Source organism: Anas platyrhynchos, chromosome 1 (assembly GCF_047663525.1).
Source record: "Anas platyrhynchos isolate ZD024472 breed Pekin duck chromosome 1, IASCAAS_PekinDuck_T2T, whole genome shotgun sequence".
Taxonomy (NCBI): Eukaryota; Metazoa; Chordata; class Aves; order Anseriformes; family Anatidae; genus Anas; species Anas platyrhynchos.
Window position 1 is genome coordinate 60,235,962 of NC_092587.1, and position 17,000 is coordinate 60,252,961.

The 17,000-nt window shown below is 45.9% G+C and overlaps 1 protein-coding gene across 2 annotated transcripts in view; it reads right to left on the reverse strand.

Annotated features, from left to right (window-relative positions):
* DENND2A (DENN domain containing 2A) overlaps positions 1 to 17,000 on the reverse strand; it is a 51,933-nt gene that overhangs the window by 9,722 nt on the left and 25,211 nt on the right. For both annotated transcript variants that reach the window (XM_027447194.3, XM_005021499.6), the window contains exons 5-14: positions 16,411 to 16,532; positions 13,267 to 13,464; positions 11,578 to 11,671; positions 10,249 to 10,299; positions 7,130 to 7,317; positions 6,315 to 6,424; positions 6,028 to 6,097; positions 5,392 to 5,469; positions 4,762 to 4,902; positions 1,208 to 1,356 (exon numbers count right to left, since the gene is read on the reverse strand). In XM_027447194.3, coding sequence (XP_027302995.1) covers positions 1,208 to 1,356; positions 4,762 to 4,902; positions 5,392 to 5,469; positions 6,028 to 6,097; positions 6,315 to 6,424; positions 7,130 to 7,317; positions 10,249 to 10,299; positions 11,578 to 11,671; positions 13,267 to 13,464; positions 16,411 to 16,532 — 1,201 coding nt within the window. The remainder of the gene's footprint in view (positions 1 to 1,207; positions 1,357 to 4,761; positions 4,903 to 5,391; positions 5,470 to 6,027; positions 6,098 to 6,314; positions 6,425 to 7,129; positions 7,318 to 10,248; positions 10,300 to 11,577; positions 11,672 to 13,266; positions 13,465 to 16,410; positions 16,533 to 17,000) is intronic.

The window sequence follows — 17,000 nt, forward strand, 5'->3', positions numbered from 1 at the left end:
AGCAGGGAAGAAAAACCTTTGAAAACAAAGCTTGTCATCATAAATTATCACATAAGTCATATACGTAGAAATACAGAGTTTGGGATACATTCTCTGCAAGTCTGACTGATTTGCATTTCAAGTGTGGCTTAAACATCCAGAACACTACACATCTATGCGTATAATGTATCACTGACTATAAAGAAGCAAATCTCCCCTCCCTGACCCAAGGCAGATGCCAAAAATTGCAAGCAGCCAGCGCTGCCTGGATCCTACAGCTTCCCTCTCCCCAGCTTTCCTATTCCTATGATAAGACTGCCTCAGCTCTGCCCTCAGGAGCCCTGGAGCCCCGCAGGATGAGTTTTTCCCTTAGCTTTCCCGTGGAAGGGGCCTCCCCATCTTTTGCCCCTGCACTCAGTCCCAGGACTGCAGCCCGCTGGCTGGGAGTTGTGAAAACAGACAGCTCAGGGGCACTGTGCGCTCCTGAAACCTGAGCGTGCTCCTCGGTGTCATTACTCATCCAGGCAGCTTTTCCTTCCCCAGCCCTGGCGAGCTCTCCTCCTTAAATCCTCAAGTGCTTCAAGGGCTGGAGAGCGGCCAGCCACCAGCTGCAGGAGATCTTAAAGAAACCTGGGCCCGTTTTTCTAACTTTGGAGAGCAAATTTAAAAAAAAAAAAAAAAAAAGAAAAAGAAAAAAGCAAATTGAGCAAATTTAAAAATAGAAGAGGGAAGTCCTCTGTCCCCGTGCCCCTCACTGCATCCTTTACTTTCCTCCTCCACAAGTCTTTAGGAAAGAACCGATATTAAAATTCAAGCTCAAGTTTTAAAGATTTAAGAAACAAATGCTGTGACATCAGGGAACAATCCCGAAGGGACAGCTACCTCTGCCTGAGGTCTTTAGAACATCAGCATGGCGCTGTGCAGCACACCATAGACCAAGAGGAGGTTCCTCAGTACCAGGGCTCTACTCTGAAACCTTTTAGAGGAAAGGGAATTTGGTTCGCTATGGGGATGGGAAGCAGCTCACTTTTTGCAAGCTGCCAAGTTAAAATACGGTGCATGGCTTGAGTTCCCCGCTCCTGGGAATTACAACAGCCCTACTTACATCAGATATGAGTTGGGAAAAAGCAGAAAAGAAAAAAAGAAGAGGGCAAAGAGCTCAGTCAGTGCAGTCTCCTCAGCTTCCCCTCCATAACAGCGTTTTGTTTAAGGAAATGCAAGAGGGTACCTGAGCTTGTCTGCGATAAAGATCACCCTCCTTTCAAGAAGCAGGGAGGCGAAGACCCTGCTCAGGTGCCGCACGCTGAGGGATGTGAACAAGGACTCAAAATCGACATGCTCAAGTCTGGAGTCAAGAGGCCGCCGCAGCTCAATTACCTGTTGGAGAGGAAAAGACCACAGGTCAGCTCTCCCCGCCCGCCGACACCGAGGAAGCAAGGACTTGCCAGGTGTTTTACAAGCTACCACGCAGCACTGACTGCTGCCAGGCACCACACGGCGCTCAGCCCTCCAACACGATCTTCCGAAGACCTCCCACCAACCCTTCTTCCAGATGAAGCTGAAGACCATCCAGAGTCCACCCCAGTACGCAGAGCATGAGACCGTTCACAAGTCCACCCCACTGGACCGAGGACAGGGAGCTCTTCAGAAGGAGGATAATTCGTTTGTGTCCAGCTAAGTGGCTTCCAGGCTTTCCGACATTTGAGCAACAGAGTGGCACAGAAACTTGCTGATTTTCCTTCTTATTTTTACAGATACGATTTACTTACTTTTTTACTGCAAGAATCTGGATGTCTAATCTACTGACCATAAATTTTGATACCAGTTACAGAAAAGACTACCTTGTAGCCTGTGGGCATTTTCCCTTGTTGATATCTATTTAAATAATTGCCGTCACAGCATCGTGGCACTTCACACTCCTTATCTTAGACAGATCTTACTGAATTGTTCTTGAGAACTTCCAAAGGCAGATATTTCATAAACCCCACAATAAGATCTACTCTAGTTCTGAACCACCCTTACCAACACCAAGCCCACAGCTCAGCTCTCTCAGTGGCAAGTTACCTCTCCGATTTGTTGTTTTACTCTCAGTATACAATCAGAACAAGTGGACACTTTCTGCTCTGTAGGAAACCTCTTGTCTGTCGGAGGTCATCATCACCTGTCCCTCTCTGTCCTTTGTTCTCCGTATTAAGCAAATCATTCTCTCAAGCTTTGCCTGTCTTTTCTAAACCACTTAGTAAGTGGAACTACTTCTCTGGGGCTTTCTCCTAGTGTTTGTTTACATTTGTTTTGAAAGCGATACTCCAGATGAGTCTCCACAAATGCTGGAGAGCAGGAAAATTGCTTTCCTTCATTATTCAGCCTTTCACTTTCTTTCACAATGCCAGAGATCGTCTTGATAACACCATATTGTTATTTCCGCCCATTTTATGAGCCTCTACACCACCAGATCTTTTCTGAAGTATTGCTGCTCATTCAAATACTTCCATGTCGTATTAGACTGCTGATTTCTCCTTCACAGCATTTTGCTCTTATCCACGCTGAATTTGAGACCAAATCTTGAATTTACTAAGGTCACTTTGAATTTCAATCCCTAACTCTCCGAAGTGCCTGCATCCCATCTCAATGCTGTCATCCACCAATTGTACAAATGTGGGTTTATGCCATCAAGGAGCTAACTAACGAGCATCACGGATCCCAGAAGCAGGCAGCCGAACCATTCTCACAGCCTGCCAAGCACACCACGGGGAATCTACTCCTCGAGTGCAGATTTTTAACCAGCTATGCGTGTGCTTTGCAGAAATTTAATTTAGCCTGGCCTGTTCAGTTCGGTTAATGAGAATGTCAGCACGTAGTGCTTTACTGAAAGCCTCCCCACATTTCCCTAAAAAGCCTTCCGCATTTTCCTCTCTAGAGTTGGTACTTCAGAGAAGAAAACTACATGAGTTTAACATGGCTCTTCACAAATCCAAGCTACTCCTCACTGCTTTATGACCCTCTAGATTCATATAAGATGATTATGTAGTTTGTTCCTACGTATGTTCAGCAATCAGAGTTAGGTTGGTCCTGTTACATTCCCTGGTATCCTCCTCCCTCTCCCTCTCCTTGAGCACAGACGCTAGGCCTTCTCTTTCCTACTCCGCTGGGACTTGCTGTTCTCAGAGCTGCTTGCAAAACAGCTGCTTTTGCGAAACAGCAAAAAAGGCATCGCTGCAGTTGTTTTTCACAGAACTGTATCCCGAATCTCCTCAGCTCCTGATTACCCCAATACTGTCTTGAGCAAGCTCTTCCTGCTCTGCCCTGCACCCTCACCCTCTCATTGTTACTATTAATAGTATTGAGCATCTGATTGTAAATAATCTTCCTTCTGAAGGTCAAAAACACAAAGAATATGAAGGTCATTCTTCACTCTCCATATATTAAAGGTTTCCTAATGCTAGAAGAGGAAACCAATCCAGTGGCAGCATGCAGTGTTTCTCTGTGTCTGCTTCATCCTTCTAACAGATCCTCCCTTACCAGCCTGGGTTTCCAAGGAAATTGGATTCGCAGCAGTCATGCTCCCACTTGGTGCCCTCCTCCTGCCTTCACTTTTGATTCCCCAGCTGGCCAGGTTCCCATTTCAATGAGCAGGGGTCCCAAGGATGATTAAATTCTGCAGAAAGCAGCCTCCCGAGGAGGAGAGGTGCGCTGCACCCTGCTGAGCCAGGCAGAGCGCTGCACAGCCAGCACACATCCTGCTTTGCAACAGCTCCCCCGTGCACTGGCACAAAGGCACTGGCAGGACAGCGGGGCAGGGGCACGGAAACTGCTTCGTGCTCAGAGAAGAGGGAGAGTGAGGAAGCAGGTTTCACCAATTCCAGTGTTTACAGACACAGGGACTTTGTCCTCTGCTGGCTGTAACTCATTTTGGCCGCCTTTTTTTTTCGTTTTGGTCCATGTGTGGGTTACTTTTCTTTACATTTGACTTCAGCAATATATATAGTGGTGTTGCTAGATAAAATAAGGCCAGTTGTTTGTGCCTGCTCAAGCAGCCTGCTGACTGTCTGTACTTGGCATGCTCCCCATTAGACAAAACCGCCATCAACTCTGTCTCTTTCCCCTTGCTCTCATTCAGCGCATGTCATGCCCAACAGGAAGCATGGCTGAGACCACATTCAATTTGGCTCCCTGCTTCTGCCAACAGCCCTTCAATGCGATCCCCCAAAGCTCTGCTCTCTTAAAACCCTCCCTCTGTCCTCACATCACACTGGGGGAGATGCAAAACATGCCCTCATCTCCGTGCTGTGAAAATGTGGTTTTGAAAGGCTGTAGCTTTGCCCTGGTGTCATTTCAGGTATTTTTTAACCAGAAGTCCCTCTTTTGTCCCACACAAACAGTGATGCTGCATTACAGATGCCAGAGCACATGCTATTAATCCTGAGTTCAGGGAATTAAGCAGGGAGGTCCTTGGGCAGACCCAGGGTCACGTGCTGGGTAGCATGGAGCCTGCCAGTCTGTGGCACCAACGTCCTGCTTCATCCTGCCATGTGGCGAATGTGTCTCCACCTTTACTTTTACCGTGACTTCCTTTTTGATTCTGAGGTCACTGGAGAACTCTCCATGCCATCCCCTCTGCTCCCCTATCTTACTCCTTAGCTCCCTCCCTCGAAACTGCCAGACCATCCATCCTTCTCGAACACCTCCAGTGCTATGGCACAGTCCCAACTTCCAGTTGCCAGCACTGCACCAGCTGCTGCCCTAACTCTCCCTCCCTCCCTCCCTCCAGGCTAGGGTTTTTACCTCTGTTCCTGAGCCCGGCAAGAAGTTCTTGACTGTAATTGTCCGGCCCAAGGCTGGGAAAGGCGCCTCCATGACACTCCTCATGAGAGGCTGCACCAAGGCTGGGGAAATGCCCCGTCTCTTCTCAACCTCATCCAGGATCTGAAATAAAACCATGAAACCACAAAAACGTGTGAAACAGGAGGAGGGAGGCAACACCAGCAATAAAGTGTACTGGCATTCGCTCCTTAGCACAACACTGATGTGGAGCCTTGAATCACAAGGAAGAAAGCACCCTGGAACTGAAAGGCTTGCATTTTCCTCAGCAAGAGAAACCCGGCTCCCATGGGGTCGATGGAAGGCTTACAATTTGCAAGCTGCCTGTTCCTCAGAATCAAGACTCCACCTTTTAATCTCTGAGCACTTGTGTGCTGGTAGTTCTGCTGAAGGAGCAAGGCAACAGCTGACAATCTATTTTTTCCTTTTAACTGTATTTTTGCTAGGTTCTGGAATTAGCATGCAGTTGCCTTGCCAACACCATTTCAGACCCTTTCTTCTGCCATCACCTTCCTCGATTCCCATTCTTGTGTCGACTTTATTTTTGGGTCCCTTTTGGCCTACTGCACAAATTCCCTCTCTCTCCCCCCTCACCTTAGAGAAGAGATTGAAGCATCCGAGGCGACTCACGATGCAGTAAACTTCTGGGAGGCGCTTCCCTTTCCCACTGGGCTTTCGAGACAAACACAAATACACACACACACACACAAAAAACACCAAGAAAATATCAGAGTTGTAACTTCTGCAGAGATAGAGTGACTGGTCTCTGAGTTCTACAGCTCACTAAAACGGGGCAGAGGTGGGTACATCCATGATATGATCCAAACCTTCCTAAGTCAAATGACCAAGATGGGGTAAACTGCTCTACAGAGACAACTCTGAGCCTACAGGACCAGCAATGGTTTAGCCAACTGTTTATTAGCTATGTCAAACTAAGGGAGAGGAACCCTAAATCCAGCTTAGTGGTGGAGCAACAGTCTGTGTTCATAATATTAAGCACTGGTGTAAGGCAAAGGCAAAAGAACCATGTCTGGACTGGTGGATTGCATTCAGAGAGGGACCTTAGCACTCACTGAGCAGAGTAGAAGAGAACAAAGCTGTTCTGCTACCACCCTTTCCACGCTTGAAGAGAAGAGCAGCAGCTTTCTACTTTCCACAATAGGTAGCAGTGATAGCAACACCCCAGAAAGTTGCACCTCTTCTGCTAGAAGAAGAAGTAGGGATAATTACCAGCAGCCTCCTACAGTATCCAAAACGCCTGCTTCCATCTTCCCCCGTCAGGACAAATGAGAAGGTCTCACTGCAGAAAGAAAAACCAGAATGAAAAGAAAGCAGAACATCACCCACATACAAACTCTGACATACAGATGAACCCATTAAGCCCACAAACTTTTTGCATTTCCAATACAGCCCTCTCAGGGCTCTGCCCAACCTTCTACCATAAGAGCCCTCATATTTAATTAGCTCGATACATAAATCCATCTCTCACGAGCCACAATACAAAGTACAGTACTTACCTGGCAAACTGATGGATGGGGGCCCAGTCCTTTGCATCAGGAAAGCAAAACTGGGGAATAGCTTTCAACTGATCTTCTGCCTCACGCATGAATTTGAACGAGCGTTCAAGCTAAGGGAGAACAGAGAGAAGGAATGTTTCCAATTAGTCATGTGGGGATGGAATGACTTCAAATATTTTTCCTGTGACAAATGAAGAGGTGATGACAGAGGCTAAGCTTCTGCCTGGAAGATATTAAAATTTCTGTGATTCTGGCTCACCTAATCTTTAGATATCTTAAAGTAACTCTGTACCCCCAATTCCACCAAGCCCTGTGTCTGCAACACCTGCCCCTGTGCTCAATTGTGCCTCCAGGCTGGGACACACCTTCCAGCAAGGGACAAGAGTACTGAAGTCTGGGGGAACTCTGGTTACATTGCATTTACAAATGTGCTGTCACATTGGCTCTCTGTTTCTCTCATTCCCTGTGTTTCAGCTAAACTGTTGGTGAAAGCTGTGCCTTCCCTTTAAGAACACATCTTCTCCCAAGTGTCAGTTTTCCTTAAAGAAAAAATAAATGGTGGAGAAAGGAATAGCTACATAAAAGTCATAGCCAAGAGCAGCAAAAGATCTGAATCAGCTGCTCTTTCAACAGTGAGGAATGTCATAACAATGCTCAGGGGGTTGCTGCAGCCCCTCTGTCTTCGGTCTCCCTGAACAATGCCACAGCAGAGGGGTTTCTGATACAACGTGCAGAGAAGCTGTGGCTTCTCCAGCAGGGCAATGCACCACGCACTCTGAGACACAGCAGCCAGAGCTTCCCGACAGGCACCACACCTTCAGTGGGAACTGCTGGGTAACCTCAGGGACATAGGTGGCTCCGGCCTGCTTCTTGTGCAACGACACCACAACGAAGTACTCGAACAGCTGCCTCTCCTGATACTCGATCAGGTCCCGTTCCAAGGTTTGGTACCGCGGGGTCTGCTTCAGGCGAGATTTCACGTGGACCAGGCGCTGGCTGTGAGCTACAAAGAAAAAGATTAGAGTTTGTCACTTTGTCTAGCTCTTTGTAAACTCAAACCACCTCACTGTGTTTGTTCTGTCAGTGGCTGAGCAAGAGGCAGGCCCCAATTGTAAGCTGCACTATAAATATTGACAGAGATGGGACATAATCTTGTTGATATCACCACCCTGAAGAGCTCTGGCAGCACAATTTCATAGATGGCTTTTGCAGCTGAGAACAAGCCAAACTGAGATCCATGCGGGACACAGAAGAGATAATATCTGGGCATTCATCCTAGCACTCATTTATGCATCTTTTGAAGCCAGCACAGTTAGGTGATCGATCACCTTTGTTCAGAGGAGGCTGGGGGTAGCAATCTCCACAGTTTCACAAGACCAGCACGTGGGTCAGGCTGGGGCTCCCCTGGCTGAGTAATGCTGGGGACCCCCCGCTTTGGGAACACGTGCTGGGCTGCAGGCCAACAGCAAAAAACAAGAGAAGAGGTGCAAATGAAAAAGGCTGGCTCATGACAGACCTTCCTCTGCCTAAAGCGAATCTCTCAGGACTGTGTTTCTACAAGTTCTCCCAAGACAATGGGAAAACAAGAAAAACTGCCAAGCAAGCCGTAACTGCAACACATCTGAGCTGTGGGACAATAAACATTCCAGCATGGAAAGTAATGAAAAGCTGCCTGCTGGGAAGAGACCAGATGAGATTCCCTAAGACCTTCCCCCTGCTTTGTTTTACAGTTGCATCTCAAATTAAATCTCCGTGAGTCTCCCTTAGCCCTACTACAAAAGAAAGAAAGAATTAACTACAAGCAGAGGCTACAGCTCATTCTCACAAAGTGCTTTTCGCTAATGCGGGTGGTAATGCAACATTTTTGACAGAAACAACAACCACAGGGATACTGCAGAAACTCCAGCTACACATCTGCTTGGAGACAGAGCTTTCTGGGGGATGGTACAAACTTCTTGACCTTTTGTCTGGTCAAGTAGTCACGGACTATTCCAGACAATATAACTTAAAGCAACCTTAAGGTGCTTCTTAAATCAGAGTGACACAATTCCAGGACAGTTAAAGCCCTGGAAAAAATGGCTTAGACTCCTTTCTCTCATCAGCTATTACACCACTTGCTTTAAGGCTGTAATTCTTCAAAAGCTTTCAGAAGTGGCCTCTGTTTTACCAGGCACTTCAAAAGGAGCTGTGTCACAGTAATGCTGAGTGCTTCTGAAAATCTCACTCGAGCTCTGCACTGTTTGACACCAGGATTGTACTGCTGTCATCATGGCAGAGTTTGTCTTTAAACATTTTTCCGTCCTAAGGGCCAGTACTTCTGGCTCTCACATGCAGCCTGATGACTGGTGCCTGATGATTTAGTGTGTCTCAGCTGAGGTACAGTGACTTGCTCAGCAGTGGTAACTGGCTGTGTTTGGTCTGTTAACTGCAACATACAAAACTGAAAAGTCCCAAATAAAAGATACTTGATAAATCATCTCCTTTTTCTATTCAAAAATAGGAAAGTCCACAGTTCAGCAAGGCAGAAAGCAAAACACAGGTTTAGCTAGAGCAAGCAGCAAGTGCCAGAGCCCCCATTCACACTTATCTAGACACGCAGGCCTTTTGCACGCTCAGATCCAGGTATGGATCTGGATATTGTCCAGGGTCCAGTGCTGTTTGATCTGAAGTGACCTCTGACCATCTGAATCATCTCCTCCACTCTAAGTTCCCAGCTGCAGTTAGACATCCTACACAGAAACAAGGCGATGGTGCTGCACATGATTCACCTTGGCAAGTGGGAACAGACGAGAGTTTGAGTCTTCTTGGCCACATCTACACTGTCTTTCTCAGCTACAACCAAACATGCAACTATATTTCATAACATCATGTTTCAAAGCAATTGTGAATGCAATTCCTGTGCAATGTGGGCACAAACCCTTTCTCTCTATCTTTAGGATAACCTGAGAACCTGTCAGAAGGCAGACAGGGGCAGCAATTTTCAGCTTGATCTTGCTCTTACAGTAGTACAGACCAAAGATTTCCAGATCTTCCAGTAGTTCTTATGCGGGAAGTACAACCAAACATGAAAGGGAACTCAGACTGAGATTTCTGTTCTAAAAAACTTGAAGAGGGTAGGGGTGAGCCTTCCTACACACAATGTGCTGTGGCTGACACGGAGTGAAAACTGCTGCTTTTAACTCTTTTCAGCTTGAGAACTGACCTGCTACCCTGATCAGGTGTGCACGTGCATGAAGAAACTTTGGACTGTGAAGGAGTTTCAATTTTGTATTCCTACGTTATCAGGATTTTTAATTCACCGTATAAATTCTCAAGAGACTGTAATGCCACCAGCATGTCACAAGGGTAATTACCAATACAAGAAGTTTTGAGAAGAGAATTATGGAGACCAGCATACCCTCTATCGGCTCTACTGGAGCAAAACAAAGAATGCAGCACTTTATCTCAACTCAGCCAATGCAGAAGAGTTTAATTAGCAATAAATCATATACTGCAATCCCATTTCCCTAGCTAGACATTCTGGCTTGTGGGTTTTCTCTCTTAATAAATGAGTAGTGGGGTTAGTGATCACCCTGTCTTGCTGTGAACATCCTGTCCCACTGCCATACTGCCTCTGTCAGCCTGTGCACACATTTATGACCGTGCACTCAGAAAAACCTCCTTTTATTTCCACACCATATAAGCTGTGGAAAGCTCCTGTGAAAGCTAGTGCAAAGAGCTTTGATGGGAATTGGAGCAGATGTTTGTTTTGGATTCCTGAAGTCCTCTGCTCCTGGATTTTCTTCTGCAGTTTCCAGATCTTTGTCTTCTCACTGTGTTTTGAGTGGAAACAAGCTCTTTCTCCAAAGGCAGAACATAGAGGAGAGAACTTGACCCAGGAACTCAAAGAAGAGTTTATCAGGAGCTATTTGCTCTCTTCACACATTTGCCTTACCTTTGAGTTTCTCTTCAGTATCACTGTCTGATTCACTGTTTTCATCTGTAACTAGAAAATAAGAAAAGGGAAGATGAAGTAAGTACAGCCTTTTTATAAGAGTGCATTTCTCATCGCTGACATGAGAAAGCCAGGCCTAACAATTTCAGGGGGAAGACAATACAGATCTCAAGGGCCTCATCTGTTTCAAGGATGCATACACCCACAGACATTTAACTTACCAACCTCAGTATTTTCCCACTCATTCAGGGAACACAAAAAAATGCATCAAAATCTACTTTGCACAGCCCTAAGAGTTGCATAAAGAATAAAATGACAGAGCAGTATTTCATCAACATCTGTATAAGCACAACAGAAAAGCAAAATACTGATTCACATGTAGCAGTCAAGGGGTAAAAACAAACAAAAAACAGGACAAGGGGCAAAAACAAAAACAAAAATCCCTACAACTGCTGGAATGAATCAGACTCAGGCCCTATATCATCCCATAACCTGTTTTTGTCGATGCCTCAGATGCTTCAGAGAGGAGTATAAAATATGGAGAAGGTTCATATAAACACACCCACCCCCCTGTTTTATGTATAAAAACACCTGTTTTATGTATAAAACAGGACAAGCAGTAACAAGTAGTTGTGGGAAACAAACAGACCTGGAGGTCACCTTTCACTGGGAACTGGGGTGTTTTAGAAAAAAATACTGTGTTGGAAAGATGTCATTTAAAGCTTTGCATAGATTAGATGTTTATAAACAATTGCTTTGAAGTACCTAAACACTTTTGGTAAGCTGTTGATTGGCAGTGAGAAGCTGAAAGTCTTAATTTTGAGATGATGGAGATGGTCCTATAGTCAATAGTCCAGAAACCCTGATTCCCAACTGAGGCTATTTATTTATTGGGACGTTGAAGAAAACAGGACTGTTTCAAAACTCTCCTATCTTCTATTGGACAGTTCATTAAAGTAACACATTCCCACAGAATATTTTGATCTCAACAAATCAGATTCTTTGGACAGAACATTCTTCTCAAAAGTGTCTAGCCAGTTCCAGAAATAAACATCAAAAAGTGGAGGCATTTTTGGTGCGACCTATGAGGTTATCATGTAAAGCCATGAAATGAAAATGAAGCGAGAAAAAAAAAAAAAGTGCCTTGTCATGAAAGGCCCTTGGGCAGTGGAACAACCTTTATCTTTCCAAAAGAAGAGGTGGAAACCCCAACTCAGTCTCACACTGGACTGGAAGAAGCACTGAAAAACATCACATGAACGACCGAGTCAGCCTAAAGTCTAAGTCCTCAAAAAGTCTTAGATGTACGATGATTCAAAGTTCCTTTACCTTTCCCTGAATTGCTCTCTGTAGACTGCGATAGTCTCTTGACACGTTTCTTTCCCCTCCGTGCCTCATAAATGGCATTGATTTTCAACACAAGCTGCTCAGCAAACACACAAACAAAAAAAGGTTATTTTCCTTGCCAGGCAAGAAAGAAGGTTAGAATTTCATGAAAAGAGCTCTGCTTCCCAGTCCTGGCTGTAGTGGAACACTTCACCTGATGGTCCTAGATACTTGTGTTACCGGTGGCCGTGCTGGCTCTGGTACAGATGCAGCACAGTCGTGCTGGCGTGGCAGGAGCCCAAGGCAACAAGCCCCGATGAAAGGCCAGGCCTCGATGTGCCTCCACACCCTGTGGCTGTGTGAGCTTGCTGGCACCCACCTGGGCCTCTCCTTGCCATGGTCAACCCTCCAGGGAGCACCGGAGGGTAACCCTTGGGAACCTGCCTTGTTCTGCAGGTTTGAAAGCAGAAAACTGGCGGGAGGATGAGAGCAACCTTAACATCAAGAGGTGAGGTGCTCTGATATGGAAGTGTAGCTTCCATCCAGCTCCCCAGCCAAAATCTCAGGTCAACCTTGCCACTGATGCAGTGAATTTCTGCTCTGAGCTTGCCCTGCAAGACTGCTCAGGGGCACTGCCCAGTAAATACATACTCATAACCTTCCCTTCAGCTGACACAAATGTTTGTGTGAAAACACTGACAGAGCTCAAGCACATGCACAGAGGTGTAGGAATAATGGGAAAGAAAACCCTAAACATTTGTAGTCTTTGGTTCATTCCTGGAGAGCTGAGGTATACAGACAGGGCACTCAAAAACCATATATACAAATATGAACATGGATCTGGCAACCAAGAAATGAAGAGGATAAACAAACACATCCCCTTTTCCCCAAATGAAAACTGCGGGTTCAGAAAAAAACATCACAGATGGGCCCTGGTAGTCTCTGCTTGTCCTGCAAAGACTGGGACAAGCAACTTTGTTTTTATAACTGTGTTTTTGAAACGTTCAATCGATAGCCTGCTGCCAAACCTCATTTGGACTGAATACACTTCCTGCTAGATCTGAAAGAAAATAGGATTAAAACAGAGTCATATTATATCAAAACACAAAGTAGGAGATGTCGCTCTAGAAAATGCCTTTCACTTCCTTCACTAACGGCAACACTTCTTGTCACTCAAATGTCAGTTTTTTCATTATTCACTCACGATCACACCTTAAGTTGGGTTAGAAACAGCCAATGCATGCATGAGACCTAACAAAGAACAACAGGTTGCCAGGAGGGTGCACCAACATGACACATTTCTGACTGTCCCACCTTTCAAGCAAAGGATGAACTAACTAAGATGTATTTTTTTAAAAAAAATAAAAGATATTCCTTGCTTTTCCCCCCAACAAGCTTCAGCTTTTATCCAAAAATTAAACTGCATTTTTTCTCTCTTTTTTTTTTTTCTTTCTCTTTTTTAATCTCTCCGGACAATCATGGTATCTGAAATGGAAAAACTTGCAGAGAGGTTTGTGCACCTTCCCCTCAGGCAGAAAGGGAGTTAAACATAAGTCAGGTCAACTGCCAGAACAAGGGCTACACTGCAGGGATGCCACATCAAAACTGCAGAAAACATTCTCTCATACTGGAAACGTACTTCCATTCCTGCCTGGAAGAAGCTAAGCGAAAGAGAGAAAAGCCAAGATTTACCTTGGGAATCTTCCTTCTCCTCTTTCCGTTCTGAGGGTCTCCCAAGGAGAAGAAAGTGTCGTCTGGACTGCTGGGGGTAGAGGGAGGGCTGATTTTGGATGGCGACCCAGTTCCATCGCGGCTCAGTTTCCGTATGTCTGGCAGTTTGAAACTCCGCCGCTCTGAGTTTTGTCGGAAAAAAATGGGCTTGGAAAGCAACTGGAAATGGAGGAGAAGGAGTGAGTAAAGACAGCACATCCAATGTACCTTTGCTTCACTGCTAACACTGTCATGGCAGTAGAGCCAGTGGGGAATCCACACCACTCAGCTGCCAAAACTGGCTAACTTCTGAGAATGCTCCCATATTCCTGCACACACAAGGAATGTGTCCAGCTGCCAGGCTAGGCCAGAACTATTTTGACCAGCAATTTAACAACCCCACACGCATTTCAGAACATAACACAAACCCAGAGTTTGGTCAAGAAGCCTCACTCCAGTGTGAAAATACTCCCAGGACTTGTGCAATCCAGAGGCTGGGACTGTAAACAGGACAAGACTAACCAACCAGCCAGCCACAAGCATTTGGGATAAGGAGCAGATGGCCAGGAGGAACAGAGAAGCAGTGAGACCCGATGAAAAGCACGGTCGGTATTCTGTCTCTGACAGGGGCAAGAATTAAATATTTCAGGGTACAAGAGGAGGGTACAAGAAAATTGTCACGGCAGGCAATTATGGAGACTGGTTTCCTCTGAAGTAAGTTGAGAGAGAGCACAACAGGAAACATATAAGTACCAAAATAAAGATCTTAAAATCTCTGACCAAGGACAGCAGCAGAGAATCAGAAAGCTCAGCTCTAGATAAAGGAGGGCAAACCACTTCTCACCACAAAGGTGCTCAGTAAGAACTTTTTTTGTCTTCTCCAACAGAATTTCCCAGCAGTTATGATAAGGTTAAGCTGCCCCTTTTCTGGGCACTGACCATGCACTCTCAAATGCCATCTCTATGTGGCACCAGGAACTGTAGGTGGGAGGTCTCCAAGCTAATTCTGAACAAGTCACACCAGCGCAGTAGCTGAGGTAGCACAATGGTCTGCCTACATCAGACATACCCAGAAGAGGCATTAACCAGACTGCTGCAGCCAGTCAGGCCAGCTCAGGTGTTGCTGGATGGCTTGGCAAAAGACACTCAGCTCACAAAAATGCTTACCACCCACAGAGAAGTCACACGAATCTTAGAAGAGTCTTCACATTGAAGAACCTCATTCTGCACTAACGATATAAGCCACTGCTGGAAGTCCGTCCAGCCTGGGCAGGCTCTCCAGCGTGATTCACACTGCTGTTGCAAACCAGTCAGCTGCCGAGAGAGCTGCAGCACTTCTCTGACCGATACAGATCACAGCTCTGGGATGTCAAAGCACCATAACGTACCGTAATTGCTCCCCTTCTACTCTTCACTAACTGTCCTGCTGGGAACTGTATCTAGGGTGAAAGATGTTTCTGCGTAACACTGCAGCAACACTTAACACAGCACGGGAGGGATGTCAGGGTGCACAAGTGATTGAAAAGATGTCTGAGCAAAATCAGCTTCATCCCAACACTCCCATACAGACTTACACTGCTCTAGAGCTCACTAGTAACAAGAATGGATTCAGAACTGCAGGGCGATTTTCTCTTTGAAGCGCTGAATTATTTGGAAAAACCTCAGTTGCTGATTAAGCTGGTTGGAAAAGAGCAACACATCAAGAAATGCATGTCAAACCTCTGGAAATGTTGGCTAACAACTCTAATAATAGCTGCAGCTTGGAGAGCATGGGAAAGCCCTTCGGTCAGGAAAACCATGTTTAGATCCCTACTACCTGCTCTGCCAAGATGATTTGTGCTCTAACATTGCCCCTGCGGTTCCAGGCTTGGACTATCTAAAATAGAGAAAGGGAACCAGCCGAAACAGCTCAGGAAACTGAGAGCAGGGCTCGCCTCAGTGAGCTCAGAGCACGATGTGCTTTACCTCTTCTTTTGGTTTCACTGCCAAGGAGGAAAATGGAACAACTCTGTAAGCTGTCCTGCTGGTGGGGACATCCTTTTTGGACAGGCTCCCTAAACAGGGGAGTGGCATTACATTAGTGAGCAAAAGAGGCATCCTAAGGGAGTGGTCTGCAGAGGCATCTTGGCATCAGCACAGACAGACTGCCTACAGCCCACAGACACTGAGCCAAGACAACTGCAGGGCTCGATTACCCAAGCACTTAAATGCCCTCTTTGAAGAAGGGGAGGAGGAGCTTTCCTGCCCTCTTTGTTCAGTATCTGGAAGAAATTTAGCACCCTGCTTTTGTCCCAGTACAGGTATGGGGCAAAGACACAGCAGCTGGTCTTCACTCTCAGCTCTGCCAGTGCAGCCCCTCTGCCAGTGCTCTAGGCTGTTCACAAGAAATGCACTGGGAATGATGCATTTTTCTATGCATTCAGAGCTAATGCCTAAATCCAAACCACCTCATGTCATGAACACACCCATTTCTGGATTCCCATTTTGTATCTGTTACCTTTCAACTCATCTGTTCTGGAGAGAAGTACTAAGCTAACCATCACTCAGAATTCATTAAGAACCTGCAGGCAGCTTTCCAGAGGTAAGAGGCTGAAGTCTCAAGCTGTCACCGCTTTACTCCTCACATACATGAACATGATAAAATCCCAAAGCTGCTCTTTTCTTGATATACATTTGTTGCAGAAATTGCTCAGAAGACAGGGCCATGGTTCAGTTTTGCTGAGGATACATCTGCATAAAAAATGGATTGAGAAGAGGATCTCTTCCCATTCATTTATCACTCCAGTCTTGTATTGCAGCTGCATAAAACCCCAGTGTAACATCAAATAATTTAGCCCCTTTCAATCCAGTTGCTCCTTGCTTCACAGCAGCTGCAAAGGACCAGGGGAATGCAGCCCTCATGTGAAAACGAATGCAAGCCAAGAAACCATTTGTACAGGGGAATACTGTTTTTACCTTGCTACAGGGCAGTACATCCTCTTCTTTCACACCACTCTCTGACCAGTGGTAAAGACAGAAAGGAAAAAAAAATCCTAACAATATCAAAGTCAGTGGTAAAACTCTACAGCTCCACAGAGGACCCAAAGCCCTCTGGAGCAGGAGAGGTGGCCACTTCAATCGAAGTACCTTAGTGGGAGTCCCAGGCACTGAAGAGGTGGGGGATGCTGGGAAGGTCAGGACGCATTTCTTCCCCAAGCAGCGGCTGTTGGTCTCAATGTCTTCGTAAGGGTTTTCCTTCGATGGTGGATCTGCAGCAAAAAGCCACAAACAAGAGACTGTAAGTGCAGAAAATCCTTGAGGTTTGCCATAAAAATCTGTTTGGGGATCTGCTGGCCTTCTCCCACCTCCCACATCAGACATAAAGACCTGTTCTCAAGCATTCCTGCAATTGCTTCATCCTCTCCATAGCCCTTGAAGTCCAGCTGCTCACTGGACAGTGTCCAAACCTTGACACTGATGTATGCAGCCATAGAAACATATCACAGAAACTACAGATGGAAAAGACACTGCAAGTCCTCCAGCTCATTTCCTTGTCTTCAGAGGAGCTGTGAGGTTCTCATGCACAGTGGTCCATAATTGCATTTCCTTCTTTGCAGTCTTCTGCTTAGAATTAATTCCAAGTGAAACTGTGAGCTAAAGGCTAGCATAAGTGTCCTCTATCCTCTATTTAACCCCATGTTCAGGGCAACGTCTGGTCATCGTTTAAGTGGAGTCAA